This window comes from Syzygium oleosum, unplaced genomic scaffold, assembly GCF_021117445.2.
Source record: "Syzygium oleosum isolate NSW1041296 unplaced genomic scaffold, Sole_v2.1 Sole_v2.02, whole genome shotgun sequence".
Taxonomy (NCBI): domain Eukaryota; kingdom Viridiplantae; phylum Streptophyta; class Magnoliopsida; order Myrtales; family Myrtaceae; genus Syzygium; species Syzygium oleosum.
In genome coordinates, this window is record NW_026607486.1 from 18097641 (window position 1) to 18125391 (window position 27751).

Here is a 27751-nt window from a genome sequence, read left to right on the forward strand (position 1 = left end):
TTTTATTTAACATATTTTATCTAATAGAGAATAGAATACAGCTTTCGTTGTCTATGAGTGGAGAGAGGATCAAACTCTTCATATAGGCTATCAATAGGTGCTTTCCATCAAAACACATAAGATATTCTATCTTCATAAAAGTTACAACTTCTTATATCCTATTGTCGGGAGAAGGACACAAGAAGCATCAAAAGTTGTGTACAATACTTACTTTAGTGTCAAAAGTATTTTTTGTATCACGTAAGTGCCAAATTTTTTGAAAAATGATTTTTTCAGTGTCAACTCCGATCTGTTTGGCCAGAAATCCAACGTGGCCTTTTGTTTATTAATAGCTTAAGCCGACGTGGCTTGTCGGAGGATCTAGTCAGCATCTAAAGCATAAATGACGTTGTTCAATGCCTTTCCCCCAAATAAGAACCCTCAATCTAGAGAGAGAAAATAGGCAGAGAGAGAGAGGGTGCTCCTTCCCCAATCCCCTGCAAACCCTAGCATTGCCTACAAAGATTGGTGACATCTCTCTCGTTTCTCGCCATTTCTTGATAGGTTCGACCTTGTGTCGATCCTCTCTTCCTCTCTGCGTTAGTGTTTTTTTCATCGGGTGGGTGCATTGCGCGTCGTATTTTCCTGTCTTGCAAGCGAGTGCAATTCGTTGCTTTGTTTCATAGATTCCGCCCTTTGACGGTTAATTGAGATCTGAATTGATGTCTGTTTTGATTAAGGTGTTGTGATTTGGCCACTGGTCGTGCGACGCTGAGCAAAAAGAGATACATTTCAATTCGATGAGGAAATTGCAAACGAAGAGAGATCTTGTAAGAGGGGCCGGAGATAGAGAGAGAGTCACCTCATCCGATGGGGCTGCAATGGCAAGTGGTGGTGACAGAGACCGACGAAGTTCGATGGCGAAAGTTGGTGAGGTGCGACGGAAGCACTGTGCAGGAGGATTCAGGAGAGTGAGCGACAGCAATCAACAGCGACCGAGTGACGGCGATGGTGAGGGAGGACTCTCGGAGGGAGAGGCGCGTTGGTGACTGAGGGTTGAACACAACGGAAGGAAGGGCGCCGTTTTTTGTTGACCCATGAAACGATGTCGTTTTGGGACTATTGGTGCCACGTTGAATGAAGTGGTGTTGTTTTGCAAGTCCATGCGGATGAGATTTTTTTTAATATAACGACAACTCATATAAGAAATTTAATTAAAAAATTTATGTATTAATTTTGGTCGGAATATTTCGCCGTTGGCACTTAAGTAATTATTTTTTTCTCCGATCTGTCACTTAAATGATCAGGCGAAAACTTTTGGCACTAAAATGAGCGATTACATAGCTTTTGGCACTTCAAATGTCATTCTCTCTCCTATCTTCATAAAAGTTACAACTTGTCATATCAACTACATTTTTAGCATTTAAATAATTATTAAATCATTAATAATATCACGTGGGCCATAATTATTTTAGATCAAGGGCATGGAAATGAATTTAGTAAATAACTAAAAATAAAATAAATGCCTTCGTTACTTTGCTTGGATCTTGTTCCCCGGACGTAATTAACATTGCTCATAGCCAGATTCCACAAAAGTAAATGAATGATCTGTTATATCGACGACACGGACAATTCGACGCCGCGGCTAACTTCATGGATGACGACGCGGTGTCGGATCTTCGCACTTTCCTTCCATTTCACCCTCATCTGTCTTGAGATTATGATAGGCGTTGCCTTGAAACGTTCGGTGCCATGTCGGGGAGTCTGACATGATATCGAGTTAAGATTGTGTTCGCTTTCTGCCCCGGCATTGAGCCTTCTCTTTCGGTCGCGATGCCTGTGCTAGGCTCTTAAGGTAGCTGCTGTGGCGCAAGCCGGAAGGAAGCGGAAATTGCAGCAATGTCAAATGAATTGAACCAATGAAACTTCTGATGGACCCAACTGGTTTTTCAGTTTTCAATCAATTGCACTGTCCTTACAACGTCGCGGGACTCATCCTTTTCGGACGCTAATTCTGTAGAAAATTACATGATAGAGAGAATTGCTAATGCAACTAGGATCGCGACTCTTGGCCTGAACAAGGCCTGCTCGGCTTTGTGGAAGGCAAATGCTGCTCCACCTTGTGAAAGAATCGAATGGCAGCTGATCTCTTGCAAGCTCTGCTCTGAGTTTTAGCAGGGCTATTATTAGAATTCATGCGGGTTCGATTCTTTGTTCTTTTCTTTTAGTCGTGGCGTTGGACTAGGAACGGCTTGAACGTCATCAGCACCCCAATTGCCTCGAGCACGTTCAAGATGAAGAAGACCATCTGGTTGCCTGCACATGGGCACAGGGTCGTTAAAGCTCCTCAGTCAGCTGAGAGCTGAAGCGCGGTCTATCGCGGCCGCATAGACTTATTTCTCATAATCATGCCACCTTCTTCTTTTCTTTTAGCAGATGACAACAGATGAGCTAGTCATAATTATACAAAGATGGCCAGAGCCATGATCGCAGAATTGGAAAAAGCCAGTTTACCTGGGAGCAAGGCTGCGTCCTGACGCTTCTGTGCCCAAGAGAATCTGCCAAAGATTTTGAGTCCATGGGTGAGAACATTTATCAAGTCTACTCTTTAAGCATGCAGAAGTAATTGTTTGATTTCACTGATGAGTTTTATATGATGGACTGCTCAATTTTCCCGTCGTGATTAAACGAAGGCCGACCATAATTAAGTAGAACTCACATTGTGCCTCCTCCAGCTGGACCAGCCGCCTTGAATAGAGACATGGCTGTCATTGCGATTCCATTAGCAGCTCCTCTCTGATGTTGGTCCTGCGATTTAAGATTCGCACTTAAGCCAAACCTTAACAAGAAAGGTATGCATTCGAGGATGTTAATAAAGATCAGACTCGTCGAGGATGATCATTAGAAGCTTACCACGGCTTTGTTTTGAAGAAGGAACAAGCTAGTGATGATGCAAACCTTCAGACGTGCAAAATTCGACCATTAGCGGTTTTGCTTTTTCTCTTTTCCATAAAGAAAACATAATTCGAATGATTTATGTGCATATTTGCTTCATATATTGTAGGTTAGAGTGTAAGGCTTACTCACACACAGAACATTCTTCACGACGGATGCGCAATTCAACACTATGGAGAGACTTAGCCCGGTCAGCATGGCTATAAAAGGGTAGCTTGACAAGAGGGGTATCGACAATACCTGCATTCAGGCATTTGTGCGAAGGAAACACGGGTGAACATGTCCTTGCATCAAATAAATTGTGGACGGCAAGAGATACACAATGGCCAGAAAATATATTTTTCACAAGCAGGTGCTTAAGTTCAAGTTCCGAGATGTCAAAAACATACCCCACCAATGCGAGCTAGCACAACCGGGCCGAGAAGTCTGTCCAAGTATGGGTAGAAACACGTTTGGAAGATGAGAAGGGCGGCACCTGGCAGTAGAATTTGGTAATCAGCAATTTCCCCACAGATAATCGAACTGAATACAGAGATATGTTATGTGATAATAGACCACCGTACTTCCAAGTTTCAAATAGACAATGCCTATCAATGAATACAGCCCGCCACATCTCAAAGTTTCCTTCGAATTGCAGTTTTAGTGACTACCTCGTTTTTTTCCTGAACGAGTTTATCTTGAAATATAAGAATGAAACTGGAGTACATACCTGAGATAGAAAGAACATTTCCAACATCTGCAGTTGTGTAGCTTAAACCCCCTAATCGCCTAGGGCTTACGGCCCATAGAGAGAAGATCTACAAAGAGAAAGTAGCACGGAATGGCGAAGGAGAGGATCGAATTATAAGAGATCAATGTACCACAAAAAAGAATTTATTTGGAAACTGGCCCGATATACTGATCTGATGAACTATTCCGAACTAGGATAGAGCTCCAAAGAACAAGCCAAAGTAATTTTCTCGCAACAACCACTACATCATAACTAGCCAAATGAATGTCTACTGAATGCTGCATTGCAGATTATTAGTTCGTGTTCGTCCACGGAAAAATAAATTTTGCTCTTTAAGCAACTGTAATGAAGCACTCAGCAGCATGGTACTGAAGTCATTGCACTCGTGATTGTAGAATGTCTGGTACGGTGCATGAAGAAGAACTGAGAAGGCAACGTGGACAAGCGGCATTTTGGATTACCTCTGTGTAAGCCATGTCATGAAGCGAAAAGATGCAGTACACGATGATGGATGACATCAAGGGCCAATTTCGAATCAGAGACTTTTTCGGAGCTTTCCCTTCAACTTTATGCATCTTGTGTTTTGTCCTGGACTCGAGGGACGCGGTCTCCACATCTTCGCGAGACTCATCAAGCTCGCTACTTCCATGGTGCATATGCAATGTTTCCTGCAATAAAACTAGATTTTCAGACACTCAATAAAGTGCAACAAGCAGTTTGTAATTCTTTCATAGATAAAGCGAAGCAGAGATAATGTCTGAGGAAAGGGGAAAAAAAAACACAAAGGTTCTCAATATCAAGAATGAGAAACATGAACTGAGTTCAGCGAAGTGCATACCGGAAGCCAAAACGACGCGATAGAAACTACCAATGCGAAAAGTGAGATGGGGAGACAGGGCAAGAAGTAGGGAAATCTGCATCGAAATCTGGTAATGAGTTGATGATCACTAAAAAGGATCTGCAGTATAATTTAGAAGAAAGCAACCGTGCTCACCTTCCAAACAGTGATTCTTTGGAAAATATCGACGGGAACTTTTCTGCAGGCTGAAGAGAAAAAAATACAAAACCGGGAACATCAGAGGAGCATGAAAAATGAGAGAAGCATCACGCACACGGGCGCTGGAATGGTCATCGTTTTTGGAATACTCAATTTCATGCGTCGAGATATGATAAATCAGACATACCTGTGCAAGATAACCACCCAGAGCTGGACCAACAATCAATCCTATCCCCCATGCTGTACTAACCTGAGTCCAAAATGTAGCTCTCGGCTTAATTTACTTAGCAGAAAAACTAGGAACCTGTATTGAGAGCTCAAAGGTGTATACAAAGGTCGAAGATCTTACTGTTGCTATTCCTAGCGCTTGGTACTCCTCACGGAATATTTCGCTCGCAAAAGCCTGTCATGATATTAAGAAATACATAGATGAGAATATCGCAAATTCGTGGAACAAAATAAGAAGGGATAGATTATTTGAGGCTCAAAATACTCGTGCCCCGATGAATCCCAAAGTTCATATCTGTACAAGACCTTACCCTGATCGGTCCTAGTAAACCATTTAAACTTCCTAGAAAGAACCTTGTCGCAATGGCCATCCAAAAGTTCACACTTAGGCCGAATAGAGTGTTGAAGATAACCCTGATATCAATCGAATCTTAGTCATTAATCGAGTGTAATTGTCGGAGAAATATTTTTTCATTGGGAACTCAAATGAATGGTAATCTAAGATAACCCTGATTTCAATCGAATCTTAGTCATTAATCAAGTGTAATTGTCGGAGAAATATTTTTTCATTGGGAACTCAAATGAATGGTAATCTAGTACTAACACTGCAATTGTTCCCATAATTATAACGGGTTTTCGCCCATAGCGATCCGCCACAATTCCCCAAAAGAGCGACGTCAAGACTCTACCAAACATGAGTGAAGAACCTTCAAGATTTCAACGAGTTCGTTAGGGAAAAGTTTAGTCGAAAATGAACAGAGGAGTCAGCAATGAACAGAGATAAGCAACTCTGACAATCTCACCGACATAACCGGCATAATACCCAATGTCTTCCTCTCTTTTGGCGATGTGAAAATCTCTAATCTGCCATTTGGAATTCAACAAACAAATGAAGATTTCTTGAGTACAAGAAGCTAAAGCGTATCCTGAGTCATTTACACAATAATCTGGCGAGGAAAGTGATGGAACTTTTTATGGAGCTTAAATATCCTACGTGACGGCATGCCAATGGCTAACTCTGATGCTTCAAAGTTGGATAAAAGAACGTTCACTTCGTGCATTACTTGTTTCATTTGCAGCAAAAGCAAAAAATTTCGGGACAAATCGACCAGGAATAACAATTTGGAGCCTAGAGAGACGACATTTGAGAAAACAGAGCCCAAACCATACAATTTAGGACCCAATGTCTCGAGTGCAGACACAACAGTTACATATACATCCTACTTAAAATTGAAGTATAAAATGCAAGAGCTTACCATGAAGTAAAGGAATGGGAATAGAGATGATATTGGCAGTGCTGGAAAGAGAAAGGACAAGACACAGGTCAGTAACATCATAAATCACCCAAAACAGAATGCCTAATCCAATTGGCTACTGATTATATAACTACAAGTACATCTTTTCGAACCGGGAAAGATCTTCTGATTATCGAACGAAGTAGCGCTATAGCTGAATGAAATTTCATAATCAGATAAGCAGACTAATACTGCCAGAGAAAGGGACATACTCTCCGTCACTATGCAATATCGCCATCGGCTTAACTACACATCAACAACTGAATTATTCCAGACAAATTAACTCCAAAATATCATGTAAAGTTGCGTCATGGTTATGTTCAGTAAATCAGTAAGATCAACGAACCCAGAAAAGAAAATCCAAAAGTTGACAGAAAGCTTGTGAACAAACAACAAGGCTATGTGTGCTCATTACCGGCGCAAAGCACGACCATCCAGATAGACACGAGCTTGCGGATCGGCAAGCCTCTCTGTGATTCCTTGAGCTTCTCGACTTTGCAGCCGGGGCAGTTCTCATAGTAACGCTTCTGCAACAACGCCTCCTTTTGTTCGTCCTCCGCCATTGCTTTTAACCTCAACCGATAGAGCCGAACACGCGAAATTCAGCTTCCCAACAAATGAAGTAGAAAACCCTTCTTCTTTCACACGAAAAAACTGCTTTACGAGAGAATAATCAAAAAGCGTTAAAGAAAACAAAAGTTTTCTGCAAAAAAAAAAAACGAGCGTTAGAGAAGAACAATACCGCACAGCATCATATATGATTCTCCAGTTCAAGGCATATTCCGAGAGTGAGAGCACGTGAAAACATCACATGCTTCATGCTTAAAGCTGATGATATGGATTGTAACTTCAGATCATTTCATGAAAACAAAAGCAAGGTTCTAGTCACGTACCCTTAAAATATAACAAAGTTGATTCTGTAGTGTAGGACGGAGGGTTTTGCTCTTTTGCACGTGGGAGTGAAATTATGCAGGAGCTCTAAGGCTGGCTTTTAAAAGCAAAGCCATGGAAGGCGATGAGTCTGGTGCAGGAGATGATTCAAGGAGATGCGAGAACCATCTCGTTCCAATGTCATCATTGCACGCGTCAGTTTTTACTATCTCGAGGAGCTTTCTTGTTATTAAAAAATATAATCGAGCCTAAGAAAGTGGATTTCTTATTTATGGACAGATGACTCGGCAAAATCATCTAACCGGGTACACAGAAAGCACACAAAATTGAAAACCAAGATAATTTACAAAATTGATATATCGAGCGATATGACGACTTATTATCAGATGCTGAATGAGGTTCGCATACTTAGCTTACCAACTCTGTAGATCCTCTTTAGCTTACACGATATTTTACCCTGAATTAAATGAAATAAAAGATCGTGAAATCATTGTTTTTATGTAAACTTAGAGCGTCCCGTGCGACTTTAATTGCTAAGGCACGAATTCAGGATAATATTGCTTCTCGCGAACCCAAGATCGAAAAAAAATTGCTCACCCAACGAGGAGATGTTACATGCTCAGCCATCGTGAAGCTGAACATTGAAATAACATAAAGTGACGCAGGGAGTACAGAAAGAAGACAAAGATGATGATGAGGGCTGCTTCATTTCTGGACTACGTGCAAATAATTCAATGTTTTAAAACTTTTTCTTATTCGATTACTTAGGATGTAAATGATAATTATTTTGTTCCAAAAATCAATTTCCAGCCAGAAATTTTATTTTTATTTCATGGAAGAGTTTCTGAGCTAAATTACGCGTTTGATAACGACACAAAATTTCTGTTCCTGAAATGGAAATTCGTTTGATAACGACATAAAATTTCCCTTCCCAAGTGGCTAGCGGACGGTGGGAGGCGAGCGGCGACAGGAGGTGGCCAGTGTTGGATAGTGGCGGAGGACAACAGGCGGGCAACGGCAGGAGGCAATCGGTGGTCGACGATGGGAGGCGGCTAGCATTGAGCAACGGCGCAAGATGTCAAGAGGCGAGCAACGGGCGGCGGCGGCAGCGGCAGCCGACAGTGGGAGGTGGCTAGCGTCGGGCGGCACCGGAGGACGGTAGACGGCGGGCAGTGGCAGACGGCAATGGACGGTGGCAGGAGGCGGCAGATGGCGGCGAACGACGATCAGCGGGCGGCGGCAGGAGGCAACCGATGGTCGGCGGCGGGGGAGGCGACCGGTGGCGATGGCGGGTGAAGGGTGGGAAGAGTTTTTATTTCTCATTTCTGTTCCAGAAATAGAAAAGTAGAAAATTTTTATTTCTGATTTCCATTTCAAACTTATTTCTAGAATAAAAATTTATTTCATAAATAGAAAAAATGAAAATTACGTTACTAAACATATTTTTATTTCAAATCTGTTTTTACAAATAGAAAATAAAAAAAAATAAAAGAATAAAATGATTATGGTGTGCATCCATAATAAATTAAGTACCTTGACTAAGGACATGGACAGTAACACGTTAAAGTTATGATGAACTAGGGCAGCAGGTCAGAAGTCAGGAGAGACGTGACTAGTACAATGTCCCAGGCATTCATTCCCTAAACGACAGAAACAAGGAAATAAAGAGAAAAAGGAAAATGGTCCCTTTTGGAGCCGTATATCGGAAGGGATAGATGCGATTCAGGTCACGTCGCTGGATCCAATAATGTTACTGTCAATTCACGGGAAACACGACAAGAAAGTAGATCTGCGACTTCCGTGAAAACATTTCCTTCATCAACTGTAGAAAGATCAGGCTCCGTTTGAGGAGACGAGGCAAATGGAGGGAACGAAAGGGAGACCGGAAAACAGGCGAAATTTCGATGTTCTCCGTGAGAAGAAGAGAAAAGGTTTGCCTTTTTTTTTTTCTTCTTTTGTAGTTGAATTTTCGCTGGCGGGCCGTCTGTTTTCTTCCCCTCATTGGTTTCCCGGCGAAGCGAGGTCTCGAACATTCGATCTCGCCGGAAGAAGTGATACATCGTCCAGAGAATGATCTTTCTTTAACTGTTAACGTTTTTGTTAAACGGTACAAAGGGCACAAGATCAAATGAGCGATTTTGGAGGAGCCAATTGCCACATTAAAGGTTCTGGTTGCACTGTGGCATATTGCTGGACTTTTGTCTTGGTGGTGGTGGCGGCGGCGGCGGCAGTGGTGGTGGTGGTGGTCGATCAAATGTCACCTTTTCCTTGATCATCGATAACGAAGTGTGACAATTGGTTGGGATCCAAATAGAGGGCTCATGTTGTTTGGACACGAGCGGATGCCTGCGAAACGTTAGCAATACTTGCGAGGTGCACATCAAATTAATAAGGATTAATATTATGAAAATTCCAAACTGATACATTCGTAACAAATTTACCCTAAATTTTTTTTTTGACCACAAAAAACCTCAAATTGGTACACCTGTGATAATTTTACCCTGAACTAATTTTTTGACCACCAAAAACCCCAAACTGGTACACCCGTGATAAATTTACCCTTCGTTAATTTTACTATCAAATCGCTAAATTTGATGACACGTGATAGTTGACGGGTGTATCAGTTTGGGGTTTTTACCCCTCTGTTTGTCACAAGTTTACCAATTTGTGATTTTTCATGATATTAATCCAATTTAACGGACACTAACGGAGAGTAAATTTGTAATAAATATACCAGTTTGGAGTTTTTAGTGGTCAAAAAATGAGTTTGGGGTAAAATTATCACAGATGTACAAGTTTGAGATTTTTTATGGTCAAAAAATTAGTTCGGGGTAAAATTATCACAAGTGTACAAGTATAGGGTTTTTGGTAGTAAAAAGTTTAAGATAAATTTGTCACAGGTGTACTAGTTTAGGGTTTTTGGTGGTCAAAAAATTAGTTCGGGATAAAATTATCACAGATATACTAGTTTGAAGTTTTTCGTGGTATTAATCCAATTAATAATATATCTGCTGTTGGATCCTGCGGATCTTACGTGGGATCCACATAGTGCTCTTGAAGAATCTGAGAATTTTTCCTGACACATATCGCATGGTCCCGTCGCTTTCGAAAGCCACGTGACATTGAGGCACCAATTTGTGGGAGAAGTGGTTTGTGATGGGAGGGTCGAATGCAATTATCACCAAAGTAAAGTTATGCATGTGGCTTCAACAATTAATAACCCGCATGATGAATATAGTTAGAGGTAATTTCCTCAGATCAAGGACTGAAGAAAATATAACCGTATTTTTGTATACACAATTATGGCAAAAGGACATTATAAGTGCCATAAGTTGTGTGCGGAGATCACTTTGGTGCCATAACTTTTTTTCGGATCACTTTGGTGCCAAATCGGAAGAAAAGAGATCACTTTAGTGACTTCGGCCAAAATTCCGGCAAAAAAAAGAGCCACGTCAGATTTCCGGCGAGCCACGTCAGATTTCCGGTGAGCCATGTCAGCATCAAAAATTAATAAAAAAAGAGCCACGTCAGATTTCCGGCGGCCATGTCAGCATTGGCACTAAAGTGATCGTTTTGCAAAAAAGTTGGCACCAAAGTGATCCGAAAAAAAGTTATGGCACCAAAATGATCTCCGTACACAACTTATAGCACTTATAGTGTCCTTTTGCCCACAATTATTGCATCGAATATCTGCACCATCCTTCCTTTTCCCCTGTCGTCTTACAGATTAGTGCAGATATCATCTTGAGATGTTTGATGCGGTGTTTAGGACTTCTACATAACTAGGTGGACCAATTAGTGAAACAACGGTATCCTTTTTAGCGATCTGATATTGAGTACAGATTGTCTTTGCCTTCTGCCCCCGGCGTCGAGCATTCTTTTTGGGGTCACAATTTCTGTGCTACGCTCCAAAGCTAGTTGCTGTGACACAAGCAGGAATGAAGCGGAAACTGTAGCAATGTCACTGAATTGAGCCAATGAAACTCCTGATTAACCCAACTGGTGATTCTGTTGTCAATCAATTGCACTGTCCTTACAATGTCGTGGACTAATCCTTTCCGGACACTAATTCTTCAGAAGGTTACATTATAATGGGCAATACATCATAATTCCATTTGGTGCTATTGTTGGAGTATTAAGAATATTAGCACATAGGTGTTAAATTGCTAATTCAACTAGGATCGCGACACTTGGCCTGAAAGGGCCGGCTCGGCTTCTTGGAAGGCAAATGCTGCTCCACCTTGTGCAAGAATCGAACGGCAGCTGTTCTTTTGCGAGCTCTGCTCTGAAGTTTTATCAGGTCTCTACTTAGAATTCACGCGGGTTCGATTCTGTTTTCTTTTAGTCGCGGCGTTCAACTAGGAATGGCTTGAAAGTCATCAACACTCCGATTGCCTCGACCACGTTCAAGATGAAGAAGACCATCTGATCGCCTGCACATATGCATGGGGCCGTTAAAGTTTCTCAGTCAGCTGCGAACTCAAGTGCGGTCTGTCACGGTCACAGACTAATTTCTCATCATTGTACAATCATGAATATGTGCATATACACATCTTCATGTGAACACCTTTTCTATTACCAGAAGACAACAGATGAACTAGTCATGGTAATACAAAGAAGGCCAGAGCCATCATCGCAGAACTGGAAAAAGTCGGTTTACCTGGGAGAAAGGCCGCATCCTGACGCTTCTGTGCCCAAGAGAATCTGCAAAAGATTTTGAGTCCATGCATGAGGACATTACTCAAGTCTACTCTTTAAGCATACACAAGTAATTGTTTGATTTCAGTGATGAGTTTAATATGATCGACTGCTCAATTGTCCTGTCGTAGTGATAAAGCGAAAGCCCACAAAAATTAAGCGGAGCTCACATTGCGCCTCCTCCGGCTGGACCAGCCGCCTTAAAGAGAGACATGGCAGTCATTGCGATTCCATTAGCAGCTCCTCTCTGATCTTGGTCCTGCAATTTCAGATTTAGACTTAAGCCAAACCATCACAAGAAAGGCACGTATTCGAGGATGTTAACAGGGTCAGACTCGTCGAGGATGATCATTAGAAGCTTACCACGGCTTTGTTTTGCAGTAGGAACAAGCTGGTGATGATGGAAGTCTTTCGACATGCAAAATTTGACAATTAAAGTTAGGTATGAACAGAGGTTTGGATTTTTCTCTTTTCCATATTTATGTGCATATTAGGTTCATATGACAGCTTGGAGTTTAAGGCATACTCACAGAAAGGACAATCTTCGCGACTGATGCGCAATTTAACACTGTGGAGAGACCTAGCCCGGTCAGCACTGCTATAAAAGGGTAGCTTGACAAGAGGGGTATCGATAAGACCTGCATTCACGCATATGTGAGAAGTAAACACGGGGGATCATTGTCTTTTTATCAAATAGATCGTGAATGGCCAGAGATACAATAGCCAGAAAATATATTTTTCACAAGCAGGTGCTCGAGTTCCAGTTACGAGATGTTGAAAAAACATACCCCACTAATGCGAGCTACCACAACAGGGCCGAGAAGTCTATCCACGTATGGGTATAAACACGTCTGGAAGATGAGAAGGCCGGCACCTGGCAGTAGAATTTGGTAATCAGCGATTCCCAGCAAATATATTGAATGAGTATAGAGAGAGTTAAATGATAATAGACCACCATATTTCTAAGTTTCAAATAGACAGAACGTATATCAATGAATACAGACCTCCACCGCCCAAAGTTTTGTTTGAGTTGCACTTTTACTGACTACCTCGTTGTTTTTCTGAAAGAATTTATCTTGAAATATAAGAAAGAAACTGGAGTATGTACCTGAGATAGCAAGAACAGTCCCGACATCTTCAGTAGTGTAGCTTAAGCCCCCATATCGCCTAGGGCTTACGGCCCATAGTGAGAAGATCTACAAAAGAGATAGTAGCACAGAATGGCTAATGAGAGGATCGAACTAAAAGAGCTTAGATAAACACATAAGTGAATATATTAGGAAATCAGCTTGATATGCTGATGCCATATTCCAATCAACTACTTCGAACTAGGATAGAGTTCCAAAGGATAAGCCAAAGTAATGTTATTACAACAACCGCTAAATCGTAACTAGCCAAAAGAATGTCCTCTGACTACTGCATTGCAGATTATAAGTTTGTGTTCATCCATGATGAAAGATTGTTTGCTCTTTAAGCAACTGTCAAAGAAGCACTCGGCAGCATGAGTACCGAAATCATTGCACTCATGATTGTAGAATGTCTGGTACGGTGAATGAAGAAGAACTGAGAAGGCAAGGTAGACAAGCGCGCCGCATTTTAGGTTACCTCCGTGTAAGCCATGTCGTGAAGCGAGAAGATGCAGTACACGATGATGGATGACATCAAGGGCCAATTCCGAATCAGAGACTTTTTCGGAGCTTTCCCCTCGACCTTTTGAGTCTTGTACTTGGTGCTGGACTCGAGGGATGCGTTCTCCACATCTTCGCGAGATTCATCAGGCTCGCTACTTCCGTGGTGCATATGCAATGTTTCCTGCAATAAAACCAGATTTTCGGACCCTCAATAAAGCGCAACAGGCAGTTGGTAATTCTTTCATAGATAAAGTGAAGCAGAGGTAATGTCTCGTGAAAGGACAAACAACCAGATTGTTTTCCGATATCAAGGATGAGAAACATGAACTGAGTTTGGTGAAGTGCGTACCGGAAGCCAGCAGGACGCGATAGAAACTACCAATGCGAAAAGCGAGATGGCGAGACAGGGCAAGAAGTAGGGAAATCTGCATCGAGATCAGGAAATCAAATGTTTACCGCTTGTGTCCATGATCACTCAAAAGGATCTGCAAAATTAATTTGGAAGAAAGCAATCTCCACTCACCTTCCGAACACTGATTCTTTGGAAAATATCGACGGGAACTTTTCTGCAGGCTGAAACGGAAAACATAGAAAACCAGGAACATCAGAGGAGCATGAAAAATGAGAGAAGCATTTCGCACAGTGTCCGAATTGTCATCGCTTTTGGAATACTATATTTCACGCGTCGAGATATGATAAATCAGAAGTACCTGCGCAAGATAACCTCCCACAGCTGGACCGATAATCAATCCTATCCCCCATGCTGTACTAACCTGAGTTCAAAGTGTAACTCTCAGCTTTATTTACTTAGCAGAAGAACTAGGAACCTGTATTGAGAGTTAAAAGGTTTTTACAAAGGTCGGAGATCTTACGGTTGTTACTCCTAGCGCTTGGTACTCCTCACGGAATATTTCGGTCGCATAAGCCTGTTATGAAATTGCGAAATACATATATGGGAATGGTTGCAAATTCATGGAACAAAATAAGAAGGGTACGAATCCCCAAAATCATAAGCCTTACGAGATCTTACCTTGATAGGTCCGAGTAAACCATTTAAACTTCCAAGAAGGAACCTCATGGCAATGGCCATCCAAAAGTTCACACTTAGGCCGAAGAGAGTGTTGAATATAACCCTGATATAAATCAAATCATAACAATTAATTGATTGTATTCGTCAGAGAAGTTTTGTTTCACTGGGAACTCATAATGAATGACGAACTTGTACTAACACTGCGATTATTCCAATAATTATGACAGGTTTTCGCCCGTAACGATCTGCCACGATTCCCCAGAAGACCGATGTCAAGGCTCTCCCGAACATGAATGAAGAACCTTTGAGATTTCAAGGAGTTTGCTAGTGAAAAGTTGAGTCGAAGACAAACAAAGGAGTCTGCAATGAACATAGATAAGCAACTCGGATAATCTCACCTATATAACCGGCATAATACCCAATGTCTTCCTCTCTTTTGGCGATATGAAAATCTCTAATCTGTCATTCGAAATTAAAGAAACAAATAAAGATTTCTTAAGTAGAAGAGGTTAATTCATATGCCTCAGGTCATTTATACAATTATCTGCCGATGTAAGCAATGGAACTTTCAGTCAAGTTTAACCATCCTAAGCAACCGCATGCCATTGGCAAACTCTGCTACTTCAAAGTTAGATAAAAGAATGTTCACTTTGCACATACTTGTTTTATGAGCAACAAAAGCAAAAATTTTCAGGACGAATCGACCAGGAGCCTAGAGAGACAATGTTTAAGAAAACAGACCCCAGACCATACAATTTAGCACAAGATGTCTCAAGTGCAGACAGAACAGTCATATATACATCATACTTGAAAATTAAGTATAGAATGTAAGAGCTTACCATGAAGTAAAGGAATGGGAATAGAGATGATATTGGCAGTGCTGGAAAGAGCAAGGACAAGACACAGGTCAGTAACATCATAAGCCTAATTAGCTACTAATTATGTGACTATAAGTACATCTCTTTGAATCGTCAAAGATCTTCTAATTATGAAAGATCACTATGCAATATCGCCACCGGCTTAACTTCACATCAACAACTGAATTATTCCACACAAATTAACTCCGAAATGTCATGCAAATTCGCGTCGTTGTTATGTCCAGTCACTTGGTAATTTAGAAGAACCCAGAAAAGAAAATCCAGAAGTTGACAGGAAGCTTATGAACGACGATAATGCCATATATGCTTATTACTTGTGCAAAGCACGACGATCCAGATCGACACGAGCTCGCGGATCGGCAAGCCTTTCTGCGATTCCTTAAGCTTCTCGACTTTGCAGCCGGGGCAATTCTCGTAGTAATGTTTCTCCAACAACGGCTCCTTTTGTTCTTCCACTGCCATTGTTATTAACCTCAAGTGGTAGAGCTGAACACACGAAATTCAGCTCCCGAACGAGATCCGCTTCAAGAGAGAATAAACACAAAGCTTCAGCGTAGAACAATACTGCATAGAAATCATATATAATGCTCGACTTCAAGGTATTTTCCAAGAGTGAGAGCGCGTGAAAACACGAAGATGCTTCATGTTTAAAGCTGAAGATATAGATCGTAACTTCAGATCATTTCATGTGGAGAAAAAAGGTTTGAATCACATACCCTATGATTGAGAGGTTTGTTGTTTTGCATGTGGGAGGAAAATTACACAGGAGCTTTGTATGGTAGGCTTTTAAAGGGGAGCCATGGAAGACAATGAGTCTGGTAAAGAAGCTGATGTATTTGACCCCAAAACAGAATAAAAAAAAGGAGGAGCTGATATAGGAAACGTGAGAACCAACCTGTTCCAAATGTCATCACTGCACACGTCGGATTTCTCTGGTTTAAGGACCCGTTATAAAGTGAGTCAGAACAAAAGTTATACTTATGATCGAAATCTTCTGGATTTTGCTTGGCACCATAAAATGTGAGAGCAACCCACTCAAATTTTGTTTTGCATTTTATTTAGTCCAAGACATTAAAATGTAGTTTTAGTGCCCCTGATTTAGGGAAAATTCCAGTTAAGGACTTAGTAGGGGCTTTTTATCAAAAAAGGACCTTAAATGGACATAATATCAAATAAAGGCTTAAAGTGTCCAATCAGTCTCAAATAAGGACCCAAAGTGCCCAATTAGTCTCAAATAAGGGCATGGGTTCGCCGGCTGGTCAAATGCTCACCGGCCAGCGAGCACGTTACTGTTCCGGCGATCGGAACAAGGACAGTTTCGTCTTTTTCTTTTTAATTTTTTTTTCCTTTTTCTATTTTTTTTTCTTTTCCTTTTCCTTTTATGTTTTTTTTCCTCTCTTCCCTCCGCCGGCCATAGCGGGGGCTGGCGGAGGTTGCTGGTCTCAGGCGGAGGTCGCCCTCACTAGCGTCGGGCGAGGGCCGCCCTCGCCTGGGCTGGGCGGGCGAGGGCCGCCCTCGCCTGGGCTGGGCGGGCGAGGGCGACCCTCACCACACGCCGGCGAAGGCGGCCCTCGCTTGGGCTGGGCGAGTGAGGGCGACCCTCACCCTCGTCGGATCGGGCGAGGGTTGACCTTCGCCTGCCTAGCCCAAGCAAGGGTTGCCCTCACCGGCGTCGGGCGAAGGCGGCCCTCGCCTGGGCTGGGTGGGCGAGGGCGATCCTCGCCAGATCCGACGAGGGCAACCCTCGCCCGATGCTGGCGAGGGCGGCCTCCGCCTGAGGCCGGCGACCTCCGCCGGCCCCGGCTATGGCCGGCAGAGGGAAGAGAGGAAAAAAAAACACAGAAAAGGAGAAGGAAAAGAAAAAAATAGAAAAAGGAAAAAAAAAAGAAAAAAATTAAAAAGAAAAAGACAAAATTGCCCTTGTTCCGGTTACCAGAAGAGTAACGTGCTCGCCGGCCGATGAGCATTTGACCGGCCGGAGAATCCAGGCCCTTACTTGAGATTAATTGGGCACTTCGAATCTTTATTTGAGACTGATTGGACATTTCAAACCCTTATTTGACACTATGTCCACTTGAGATCTTTTTTGATAAAAAGCCCCTACTTGGGATCTTTAATTGAAATTTTCCCTTTGATTTACTATCTAGACGGGGGTTTCTCGTTATTAAAAAAATTATTTGAGACTGATTGGACATTTCAAACCCTTATTTGATACTATGTCCACTTGAGATCGTTTTTTTTATAAAAAGCCCCCTACTTGGGATCTTTAATTGAAATTTTTCCTTTGATTTACTATCTATACGGGGGTTTCTCGTTATTAAAAAAGTTATTGAGCATAAGAAAGTTGATGTATTACTTACGTATGAACGATTTGGCAAAATCATCTAACTGGATGTGCAGAAAGCACGTAAAATTTGTTAAGCCGCAAATTTAGGATGATATTGCTTCTCTTGGTCATCACGTATATTCTATTAAATAAATTAAACGGACTACGCATTTTTCAAAACCCTAGATCGAACAAGAATTGCATATCCAAAACTGTCAACTGTTCATCCTACCCCCTCTACGCTCTTGACAGCCCATCGAGATATGACATGCTCAGCCGCCGTCAAAGCTGAATATTGAACTAATGTAAAGTGGCTCTTGGATGACAAAAGGAAAGCAGAGATGATGATGATGGGGACTGCTTTATTTATGGACTACGTGCAAATAACACCAACTATTTGCCCCACACAGAACGTGTAAATAGCGGGAGACAAAGATCAAATGCAATTAGGATACTAGGGATCTGTCCAAAATCTGGGAAAGCAAATTGCAAGTAGGACTCTCAAATCTCACCGACGAGCTTCCAGGAAAGACCTGTAGAAATATTACAAAATAAAGAAATGGGTTATCCAAAGATGTGGATAATAAATTTTACGAGAACACTCAATACATCAAAATTTTAAAATTCTTTCTTATTCGATGACTTGATAATCTTAAGTACCTTAATATAGGACAAGAGATTGACACACTACATCAAGTAAAACTGACCTGTTTTCGACAGTGGATTTTGAAAAAACAAAAGGCGTGCCGTTGGTATATGAAACTTGTTTTGTCTATAGAATTTCTAGGTCAGTTTCCAGTGAAATAAATTTTACATCAACCACCAATAAAAAAAAAATTTAAATGCCGACAGCAACATGCTAAGTCATAATGGATAAGTACAAGAGGTCAAATACCTGAAGTAGTACTGTTTTTTTATTCTTTTTGCTGCTTTCCACATGACTAGCACAAGGTCACGGACAATCATTTCCTAAACGACAGCAACTTGGAAAAAAATAGAAATGATTCCCGGTCTTTTTGGAATTATATATGTGAAGAGAGATAGATGCGATCTAGGGCACGTCTCTTGACTTGATAACGTGCTGGAAAAAAGGAAAAAAGAAGTGGTTCCAAAATGATGGTGGCAGCAACAATACTTGATTGAAATCCTGAGATAACCACGAGAGTATGGAATCTGGATAGAAAGAGTTGGGAGAGATTGAATTCTCCTCTTGATTTTCAGCCGAAGTGGTCAAGAACAAGTAATCCTCTCTCGTTGTCTTGACCTCACCCAGAACAAACGAATTTGGCAACCTCTTTTTCTGTTCTTCTTTTCACGTTATCAATCTTAGGTGAATGGCGGCATTAGTAATTTCATTTTTCTTTTGTCATCTCAAAAAAAAAATATGGAAAAATTTACCAAAAAAGTCATAAAGATGTTGTAATTTCATATTGTCCTAAACATTTTCTGTCGTGGCAGTCTAAGCATCGCTAGCCGTCGTATGTGGCATATCGCCACGTCAGTGATTTCTAGCGAAAATTGACCGGAAGAACTACATTGAAATTTTATATATAGATTTGAAACTAAATTTGTCAAAATTGAAAAATTTAAGATCGAATTGGCATCCTTACAATAAATTTAGAACTGATTTGATGATTCCATATATGTGTGTGTGTGTTGAAGGAAATATCCTCGAATTAGGGATGGAGAAATATATATTCCTTTGCGTACACAATTGAATTTTTAGAGTGGGCAGGGCAGTGCGGGGCGAGGCATAATGAAACAATTGGACAAACAAGGAATGCGATCGATAATATGCATAATGTTGATATTGACTGGTAATAGCGACAATGTGCACTACAACAGAAGTATTTTGCAATAGAGAGATTGATTCATACAGACAAGGAAAATTAAGAATGAAACATTTATTTTCCAAACTGTCAGGATCATAGCACAATCACGACTGCCATATGCATAATGATTGACTATGGACGGGTTTCTTTTAAAGAGTTCATCCGCATGGAAGAGTATGTTACGCGACAATCATATCACCCGACATTTTGATGTGGCATTTCTCGGGCATATAATTTTGATAAATTTATACATGAAATGCTTGAAAACTATAATGGAAACAACAAATCAAATAATTTGTCATGTGGCGTCACATTGTATAACCAATGCATGGACTTTTCTATGGGTGAATGGCTGCTTTGATGGTATAACATGAGCCTTGTAGCCCAAAAAGACAGGAATGGGCCCATTCAAAATGATCTTGCAAGTGATTCTCGAGGCTATGGCCCGTATTCAATGTAAAAGTAGTGAGAATAAGGGGTGCCTAGAAAATTAAGTGACAGAATAATAGACTAGACTTGACCAACAGGCAGACGGTGTTGATATATCGAACCTAAACTTTCCTATCTAGGCTCGCGCATGTCGTAAAATATGTAATATGCTGTTTATACAATGATTGGGCCAAAAAAGGAATTACTTCCCTAATTTGCTCCAAATTGTGCTTTGAGTTTGGAGACACTATGCCGCCTTTAGACCCATGATTAGGTCTAGAGTAGATAAGTTAACGAACCTAAGATTGATGGACTTGTCCAACTCTTCCGTTTATATGAGCTTGTGAGCAAATTTTAGACCCAACTCGGCTTGTGAAACAATCGAATGGCATTTGATATTTTGCAAGCTGTGACGCTCCAGAACGTCACTCGCGACATGTATTCTCTCTAATTATATCTTTTAATTATAATTACACAAGCGGAAGCATAATAAAACATTCATACCATACATGAAGATCGCATGAGTTTAATTATACATAGTCCTGGAAAGAAAAGTCAGGTCAACTAGCACCTCTACACCCACCCAAAAGCGAACCTAAACATTAACCAAGCCACCATCCAATTCAGGGGTTGGTGGCCTTCGGTATCATCTTGTCCCCTCCATCGTCATATCCAGGGGAACCATCCTACGAATCTGAAAAAATAAGGGGTAAGCCGAAACCTAGTAAATGAAATCTCTAAATCTAAGATAGGAGATCGGCTTACCACTCAACTTGATACGTACAAACAACGTGAGTTCAAGACAATACAAAACAACCATGTATGAAGCAAATGCTCTATCTAGACTATCATGATATGCCAATGGAAACCATTAACAATATTGCATAAGATTATTTACTTAATTGCAAGCAGATGCCATATTAGTTCATGATGCACAAATATTATCATAGTGGCTCACCGATACATACAAGTGAGTTAATATTCATCACTAGCCAGGATCATAGGCAACTCAACTAACGAGGCATCATCATTCATATCCTTTGCCTCGCCTCAGTACATTCATCACGGGTGTCATTTACATCAGCGATGATAAATACACCACTGAATATTCGCATGATGATGGTCATTTCTTAACATCACACTATGGCTACACAAGCCATGTCATACCCATGACTACACAAGCTATGTCATACGCATGACTACACAAACAATGTCATACGCATGACTACACAAACAATGTCATACCATGATTACACGAGCCATGTCATCATATGATTTCATTGTAGAGAACCGTCATATACGGTAGAACAACTAGCTCACTCCAGAGTCTCATCCACAAACTCATACAAGGGAATTCGCTCGGCAGCGAATAGGTTGTAGCAAATGTCTTAATCACATGGCATCATTCACATGCAATTATTATAACACAACCATTGTCATATACATCCAGTAGTTTGTCTTTTCTCATGCAGTTAAAGACAAACAAATTATTTCATGCACTTCAACACATATATCTTCATTCATTTCTTATCATGCTTTTCAATGATCACATAATAATAGCATACTAACTTTCCTTCATTTCTCATGCAAACATTAATAATATATTCTGAAAATCGGCAATTGGGCATACTTGGTACTCAGCAAATAGATATACTCAGCAAGTGGTTATACTCAGGTAAGTGAATATACTCTGTAAGTGAATATATTCAACAAGTGGATATGATCAATGGCCAATGAGTAAAACGTGGATATGATCTGTGGCCAATATGTAAAAGGTGCATATCATCAGCGCCCAGTGAACCAGAATTTCGGAAATGACACTCTCAAACCCGATTTTTGTCATTTTTATGTTTCTAACATCCAACATACTGTCACACCTCACGGAAAACAATCAAACACCCTTTTTGCATAAAAAAAACTCATCAAAACAAGATATATCACCACAATAAATCCAAACAACTTTATTGTAACATGCTCACACTTACTATCAAATTTAACTAAAATGAAAATTAACAATCATCAACCAATCAAGTCCAAAGTACTAAGTGGATAATCCTAACTTATTCTCTAGAGTTTTCACTTACTTTGAATTAAAGACTTGACAACTCAAAGCCGTAGTTACCTCGTCGACACCTGAAAGGTTGAGGTAGGAACTTTAATAATACAAAGGTGAGACCATCGCTTTTACTCGCAAGATTTGAAAACGAAAGTTGAGGAAAAGTTGGAAGTTAATGTAGTAAGGACTCCCACTTTGAAGCTTGAAGACCTCCAAAGACCCATTTATACGGCCAAGGGGAATAAACCTAAGGCTAAAGTAATAAATGCCCTTGGGTTAAAGTCATGAGGTCCAAGAGTAGAAGGGTATGTGTGTTCTAATAGAAATGCTTCCAGTGGCCCTAAGTAAGTAGCTAGGATGTAAAAGTGGCATAATAAGATGAACTTTAAGGAGATTTTTTTTTATTCAAATGAGAGATGGCTTCTTCTTGGCCAGGTAAAATAGGTGAGTAATCAAGGCATTAATGGGATAGAGTTGAAATTGACAATGTAATGCATGATATCATAGCTAGCGAAGTTCAATGTCTCAAATTAAAAGCTTGGGTTTAAAATTCTTGGTAGAAAAATGAAGAGAGGGTGTGCCAAATGAAAAGAAACCTAAGGCTTAATCCAAAATATGTTGTTAGGTTACCAAAATATTTATTAAATAAGTAAGTAAACAAGGAAAACCAGTGTCCTTTTTATATACTGATAAGTCGGAAAAATATTTTGAACTTACTAAAATTATTAGTGAAAACATCGGATGCTAGAAAAATCTCAATTTAAAACTTGGAAGTCATCAAATATGTAATTCGAAGCATGTCAGTCCCTATCTATGACCACGATGGCAGTAAATTAATTACCGTCATTCTACATCACTACGTACGTGCACGTCGACATCTATCAATTTAATTCTAACGCATCGGACTTCGGGCGGTATGGTCGCGGAAAATTCATCTGTCGTAACCTTCAAACCTAAAAAATTAATGACCCACTTGAGATTCCATACGAGCCATCCAAAACTCCAAGTTACTTGACTTTATATCTTATATATACCATTGATCATACAAAATATCGGATGTCACACAAGCTGCTTTGAGTTTTGGCAGCGCTATACTTTGAATTCATCCGGGTTCAATTCTGCTTTCTTTTAGTCGTGGTGCTTGACAAGGAACGGCTTGAACGTCATCAGCACCCCGATTGCCTCGACCACATTCAAGATGAAGAAGATCATCTGGTTGCCTGCACAATGGCATGGGGTCGTTAAAGTTCCTTGGTCAGCTGAGAGTTGACGCGCGGTCTATCACGGTCGCATAGACTTATTTCTCATCAGTGTACATCATGAATGTGTGCATGTACACATCTTCTTGTAAAGACCTTTTCTTTTAGCATATGACAGCAGATGAGTTAATTACGGTAATACACAGAAGGCCAGAGCCGCTCTCAGAATGGGAAGTTCGGTTTACCTGGGAGGAAGGCCGCGTCCTGACGCTTCTTTGCCCAAGAGAATCTGCAAAAGATTTGAGTCCGTGGATGAGAACATTAATCAAGTCTACTCAAGCTAGCAGAAGTAATTGTTTGTTTTCACTTATGAGTTTAATATGATCGACTGCTCAATTGTCCCATCGTAGTGATATAATGAAAGCCGACAACAATTAACCGGAACTCACATCGTGCCTCCTCCAGCTGGACCAGCCGCGTTGAAGAGAGACATGGCGGTCATTGCGATTCCATTAGCAGCCCCCCTCTGATCTTGATCCTGCGATTTCAGATCTGAACTTAAGCCAAACCTTCTCGAGAGAGATATGTATTCGAGAATGTTAATAAATATCAGATTGGTCGAAGATGATCATTAGAAGCTTACCACAGCTTTGTTTTGCAGAAGGAACAAGCTGGTAAAGACAGAAAGCTGTCGACATGCAAAATTTGACAGTTAGAATTAGATATGAACAGAGATTTTGCTTACTCTTTTCCATACAGAAAAAGTAATTCCAATCATTTCCGTGCATATCAGCTTCATATAGTATAGCTCAGAGTGTAACGCATACTCACAGATAGAACATTCTTCGCGACTGATGCGCAATTCAACACTATGGAGAGACTTAACCCGGTTAGCATGGCTATAAAAGGGTAGCTTGACAATAGGGGTATCGATAAGACCTGCATTCAAGCATTTGTGCGAAGGAAACATGGGATTATCGTCTTTTTATCAAATAGATCGTGAATAGCCGGAGATATAATAGCCAGAAAATATATTTGTCACACGCACGTGATCGAGTTTAAGTTACAAGATGTCGAAAACATACCCCACAAATGCGAGCTACCAAAATGGGGCCGAGAAGTCTGTCCATGTATGGGTATAAACACGTTTGGAAGACGAGAAGGCCAGCACCTGGCAGTAAAATTTGGTAATCAGCGATTCCCGGCAAATATGATGAATGAGTACAGAGATACGTTAAATGATAATAGACCACCATACTTCTAAGTCTTGAATAGGCAGAATGCATATCAACGAATACAGACTGCCGCATCTCAAAGTTTTGTTTGATTTGCAGTTTTATAATGAAGAAACTGGAGTATATACCTGAGATGGAAAGAACAGTTCCAACATCTTCAGTCGTGTAGCTTAAACCCCCTAATCGCCTAGGGCTTACGGCCCATAGCGAGAAGATCTACAAAGAGAAAATAGCACGGAAAGTCAGATGAGAGAATCGAATTAATAGAGAAAATGAGCTTATTTGGAAACCGGCATGATATGCTGATGCCTTACTCCGATAAACTACTCCGAACTAGGATAGAATTCCAAAGAGCAAGCCAAAGTAATTTTCTCGCGACAACCGTTAAATCATAACTAGCCAAAGAAATGTCCTCTGACTACTGCATTGCAGAATACAAGTTCGTGTTCATCCACAATAAAACAATTTTTGCTCTTTAAGCAACTGTCAATGAAGTACTTGGCAGCATGAGTACCGAAATCATTGCACTCATGATAGAAGAATATGGTGAATGAAGAACAACCGAGAAGGCATGGAAGAGAAACACGTGACATTTTACGTTACCTCTGAGTAAGCCATGTCGTGAAGCGAGAAGATGCAGTATGCAATGATGGCTGATATCAAGGGCCAATTACGAATCAGAGACCTTTTCGGAGCTCTCCCTTCGACTTTTTGCATCTTGCATTTCACACCGGACTCGAGTGGTGTGCTCTCCACATCTTCACGAGACTCATCAAGCTCGCTGTTTGCATGGTGCATATGCAATGTTTCCTGCAATTAAAACCAGATTTTCGGGCACTCATAAAGGGCAACAAGCAGTTGCTAATCCTTTCGTAGATAAAGTGAAGTAGAGGTAATGTTTGAAGAAAGGAAAATAAATATATATTTCCAATGTCAAGAATGAGAAACATGAACTGAGTATAGTGAAGTGCATACGGGAAGCCAGCAGGATGCGACACAAACAACCAATGCAAGAAATGAGATGGTGAGACAGGGCAGGAAGTAAGGAAATCTGCATTGAAATCAGGAAATCAAACGTTACCGCTCATATTGATGATCACCTAAATGATTCTGCAATATCAATGTAGAAGAAAGCAACCTTCACTCACCTTCCGAACACTGATTCTTTGGAAAATATCGATGGGAACTTTTCTGCAGGCTGAAGTGAAAAAAAATAGAACACCAGGAACATCAGAGGAGCATGAAAGATGAGAAGCATTTCGCACACGTGTGTCCGAATTGTCATCGATTTTGGAATACTCAATTTATGCATTGAGATATGATTAATCAGAAATACCTGCGCAAGATAACCTCCCAGAGCTGGACCGATAATCAATCCTATCCCCCATGCTGTACTAACCTGAGTCCAAAATGTAACTCTCAGCTTTATTTACTTAGCAGAAAAACTAGGAACCTGTATTGAGAGCTAGAAGGTTTTGACAAAGGTCGGAGATCTTACAGTCGATACTCCTAGCGCTTGGTACTCCTCACGGAACAATTCTGTCGCATAAGCCTGTTACGAAATTACAAAATGCATTTAAGGGAATAATAGCAAACTCGTGGAACAATATAGGAAGTGATACTTTATTTGAGGCCGAAAATAACTTGTGCCACGAGGAATCCCAAAGTTCATTGGCTGTACGAGATCTTACCTTGATCGGTCCGTACAAACCATTTAAACTTCCTAGCAGGAATCTCATCGCAATGGCCATCCAAAAGGTCACACTTAGGCCAAAGAGAGTGTTGAAAATAACACTGATTATAAATAAAATCATAGTGATTATTAGATGATTGGAATCGTCGGGGAAATGTCTTTCACAGGGAACTCAAAATGAATGGTGATATTGTACTAACACTGCTATTGTTCCCATAATTATGACGGGTTTTCGCCCGTAGCGATCCGCCACGATTCCCCATAAGACCGACGTCAAGGCTCTACCGAACATGAGTGAACAACCTTCGAGATTTGAAGCAGTTTGTTTGGGAAAAGTTTAGTAAAAAATAAACCAGGGAATCTGCAATGAACAGAGATAAGCAACCGGATAATCTCACCTACATAACCAGCATAATACCCAATGTCTTCCTCTCTTTCGGCAATATGGAAATCTCTAACCTGCCATTTGAAATTCAACAAACAAATGCAGATTTCTTGAGTAGAAGTGGCTAAATCATAAACTTCTAGTCATTTATCATTATCTGCCGAGGAAAGTAATGAAAATTTGTATCGAGTTTATCCATCCTATGGGAATGCATTCCAATGGCTAACTCTGATGCTTCTAAAAAAGATAAAAGATTGTTCATTTCGCAGATACTTGTTTCATTTGGAACAAAAGCAAAAATTTTCAGGACGAATCGACCAGGAATGATAATCTGGAGCCTAGAGAGAGGAACAATTGAGAAAACAGAGCCCAAATCATAAAATGCAGGACACCATGTCTAAAAGTGGAGACAGAACACTAATATTTACATCATACCTTAAAATTGAAGTATAAAATGGAAGAACTTACCATGAAGTAAAGGAATGGGAATAGAGATGTTATTGGCAGTGCTGGAAAGAGAAAGGACAAGAGACAGGTCAGTGACATCATAAGTCTAATTATCTTCACATCAAGAACGGAATTGTTCCGAACAAATTAACTCCGAAATATCATGCAAATTCGCATCGTTGTTATGTCCAGTTACTCGGTAAGTTCAATGAACCCGGAAAAGCAAACCCGAAGTTGACAGAAAGCTTATGAACAACGATAATGCTATGTATAATCATTACAGTTGCAAAGCACGACGATCCAGATGGAAACAAGCTCACGGATCGGCAAGCCTCTCCGTGATTCCTTAAGCTTCTCGACTTTGCAGCCAGGGCAATTCTCGTGGTAATCCTTCTTCAACAAGGCCTCATTTTGTTCTTCCACTGCCATTGTTATTGACCTCAACAGATAGAGCTGAACACACGAAAATGAGCTACCGGACAAATAGAATAGACCCTTCTTTTCTTACACGAAAAATCTGCTTCAAGAGAGAATGATCACATAGCGTCAGTGAAGAACGATACCGCACACCGTCATGTATGATTCTCCACGTCAAGACACGTTCGGAGAGTGAAAGCACGCGAAAGCATTAAGATGCTTCATGTTTAAAACTGAAGATATGGATCATAACTTAGATCATTTCATGTAGGAAAAAGCATGGTTTCAATCACAAACCGAAAATATGTAATCTATGGTTGAGGGTTTTAAGCCTTGGCATGTGGGAATGAAATTATACAGGAGCTCTAAATGGTTGGCTTTTATAGGGAAGCCATGGAAAATAATCAGTCTGGTGAAGGA

The 27751-nt window shown here is 40.7% G+C and overlaps 2 protein-coding genes and 2 long non-coding RNA genes across 15 annotated transcripts; 1 reads left to right on the top strand and 3 right to left on the bottom strand.

Annotated features, from left to right (window-relative positions):
* Positions 1–424: 424 nt before the first annotated feature.
* Positions 425–1149, top strand: LOC130137475 (uncharacterized). Its single transcript, XR_008815904.1, has 2 exons — positions 425–543; positions 720–1149. It is a non-coding gene; the product is annotated as an uncharacterized LOC130137475 (long non-coding RNA).
* Positions 1150–1911: 762 nt separating this feature from the next.
* Positions 1912–7269, bottom strand: LOC115687640 (protein ZINC INDUCED FACILITATOR-LIKE 1-like). 7 transcript variants are annotated; one of them, XM_030613304.2, is made up of 19 exons: positions 7078–7267; positions 6927–7012; positions 6600–6838; positions 6146–6186; positions 5693–5753; positions 5494–5596; positions 5201–5303; positions 5011–5064; positions 4849–4911; positions 4659–4708; positions 4503–4578; positions 4126–4332; positions 3644–3731; positions 3324–3409; positions 3067–3174; positions 2893–2937; positions 2699–2787; positions 2494–2537; positions 1912–2295 (listed from the first exon to the last, which is right to left on the bottom strand). In XM_030613304.2, the coding sequence occupies exons 3-19, from the start codon at positions 6745–6747 to the stop codon at positions 2204–2206; spliced, it is 1458 nt and encodes a 485-aa protein (XP_030469164.1). In that variant the 5' UTR covers positions 6748–6838; positions 6927–7012; positions 7078–7267; the 3' UTR covers positions 1912–2203. The 7 variants fall into 7 exon arrangements, with proteins under 7 accessions (XP_030469164.1, XP_056164454.1, XP_056164453.1 ...); XM_056308479.1 differs by having other exon boundaries at positions 4533–4578; positions 6600–6749; positions 6927–7269; XM_056308478.1 differs by having other exon boundaries at positions 6600–6757; positions 6927–7268.
* A 3775-nt stretch (positions 7270–11044) lies between these two features.
* Positions 11045–27751, bottom strand: LOC115687280 (protein ZINC INDUCED FACILITATOR-LIKE 1-like). 6 transcript variants are annotated; one of them, XM_056308482.1, is made up of 18 exons: positions 27478–27704; positions 27196–27336; positions 26936–26976; positions 26481–26541; positions 26283–26385; positions 26081–26183; positions 25888–25941; positions 25726–25788; positions 25538–25587; positions 25365–25440; positions 24993–25199; positions 24518–24605; positions 24240–24325; positions 23986–24093; positions 23798–23842; positions 11944–12032; positions 11736–11779; positions 11045–11508 (listed from the first exon to the last, which is right to left on the bottom strand). In XM_056308482.1, the coding sequence occupies exons 1-18, from the start codon at positions 27488–27490 to the stop codon at positions 11417–11419; spliced, it is 1464 nt and encodes a 487-aa protein (XP_056164457.1). In that variant the 5' UTR covers positions 27491–27704; the 3' UTR covers positions 11045–11416. The 6 variants fall into 6 exon arrangements, with proteins under 6 accessions (XP_056164457.1, XP_030468686.1, XP_056164458.1 ...); XM_030612826.2 differs by lacking the exons at positions 23798–23842; positions 23986–24093; positions 24240–24325; ... (10 more) ...; positions 27196–27336; positions 27478–27704 and adding exons at positions 12137–12181; positions 12304–12411; positions 12562–12647; ... (10 more) ...; positions 15627–15834; positions 16029–16199; XM_056308483.1 differs by lacking the exons at positions 11045–11508; positions 11736–11779; positions 11944–12032 and adding exons at positions 22906–23175; positions 23400–23443; positions 23604–23692 and having other exon boundaries at positions 27196–27431; positions 27629–27751.
* Positions 17961–19161, bottom strand: LOC130137397 (uncharacterized). The gene is made up of 2 exons (XR_008815836.1): positions 18346–19161; positions 17961–18171 (listed from the first exon to the last, which is right to left on the bottom strand). It is a non-coding gene; the product is annotated as an uncharacterized LOC130137397 (long non-coding RNA).

Coding starts and splice junctions, on each gene's coding strand:
- LOC115687640 (XM_056308475.1), bottom strand. Junction 5,754..6,145: donor TCCCATTCCTTTACTTCATG/GTAAGCTCTTGC, acceptor TCCAAATGGCAG/ATTAGAGATTTTCACATCGC. Junction 4,579..4,658: donor AAAGAATCACTGTTTGGAAG/GTGAGCACGGTT, acceptor ATTTCGATGCAG/ATTTCCCTACTTCTTGCCCT.
- LOC115687280 (XM_056308482.1), bottom strand. Junction 25,588..25,725: donor TGGGAGGTTATCTTGCGCAG/GTATTTCTGATT, acceptor TTTTCACTTCAG/CCTGCAGAAAAGTTCCCATC. Junction 24,606..24,992: donor ACGACATGGCTTACTCAGAG/GTAACGTAAAAT, acceptor TTCTCTTTGTAG/ATCTTCTCGCTATGGGCCGT.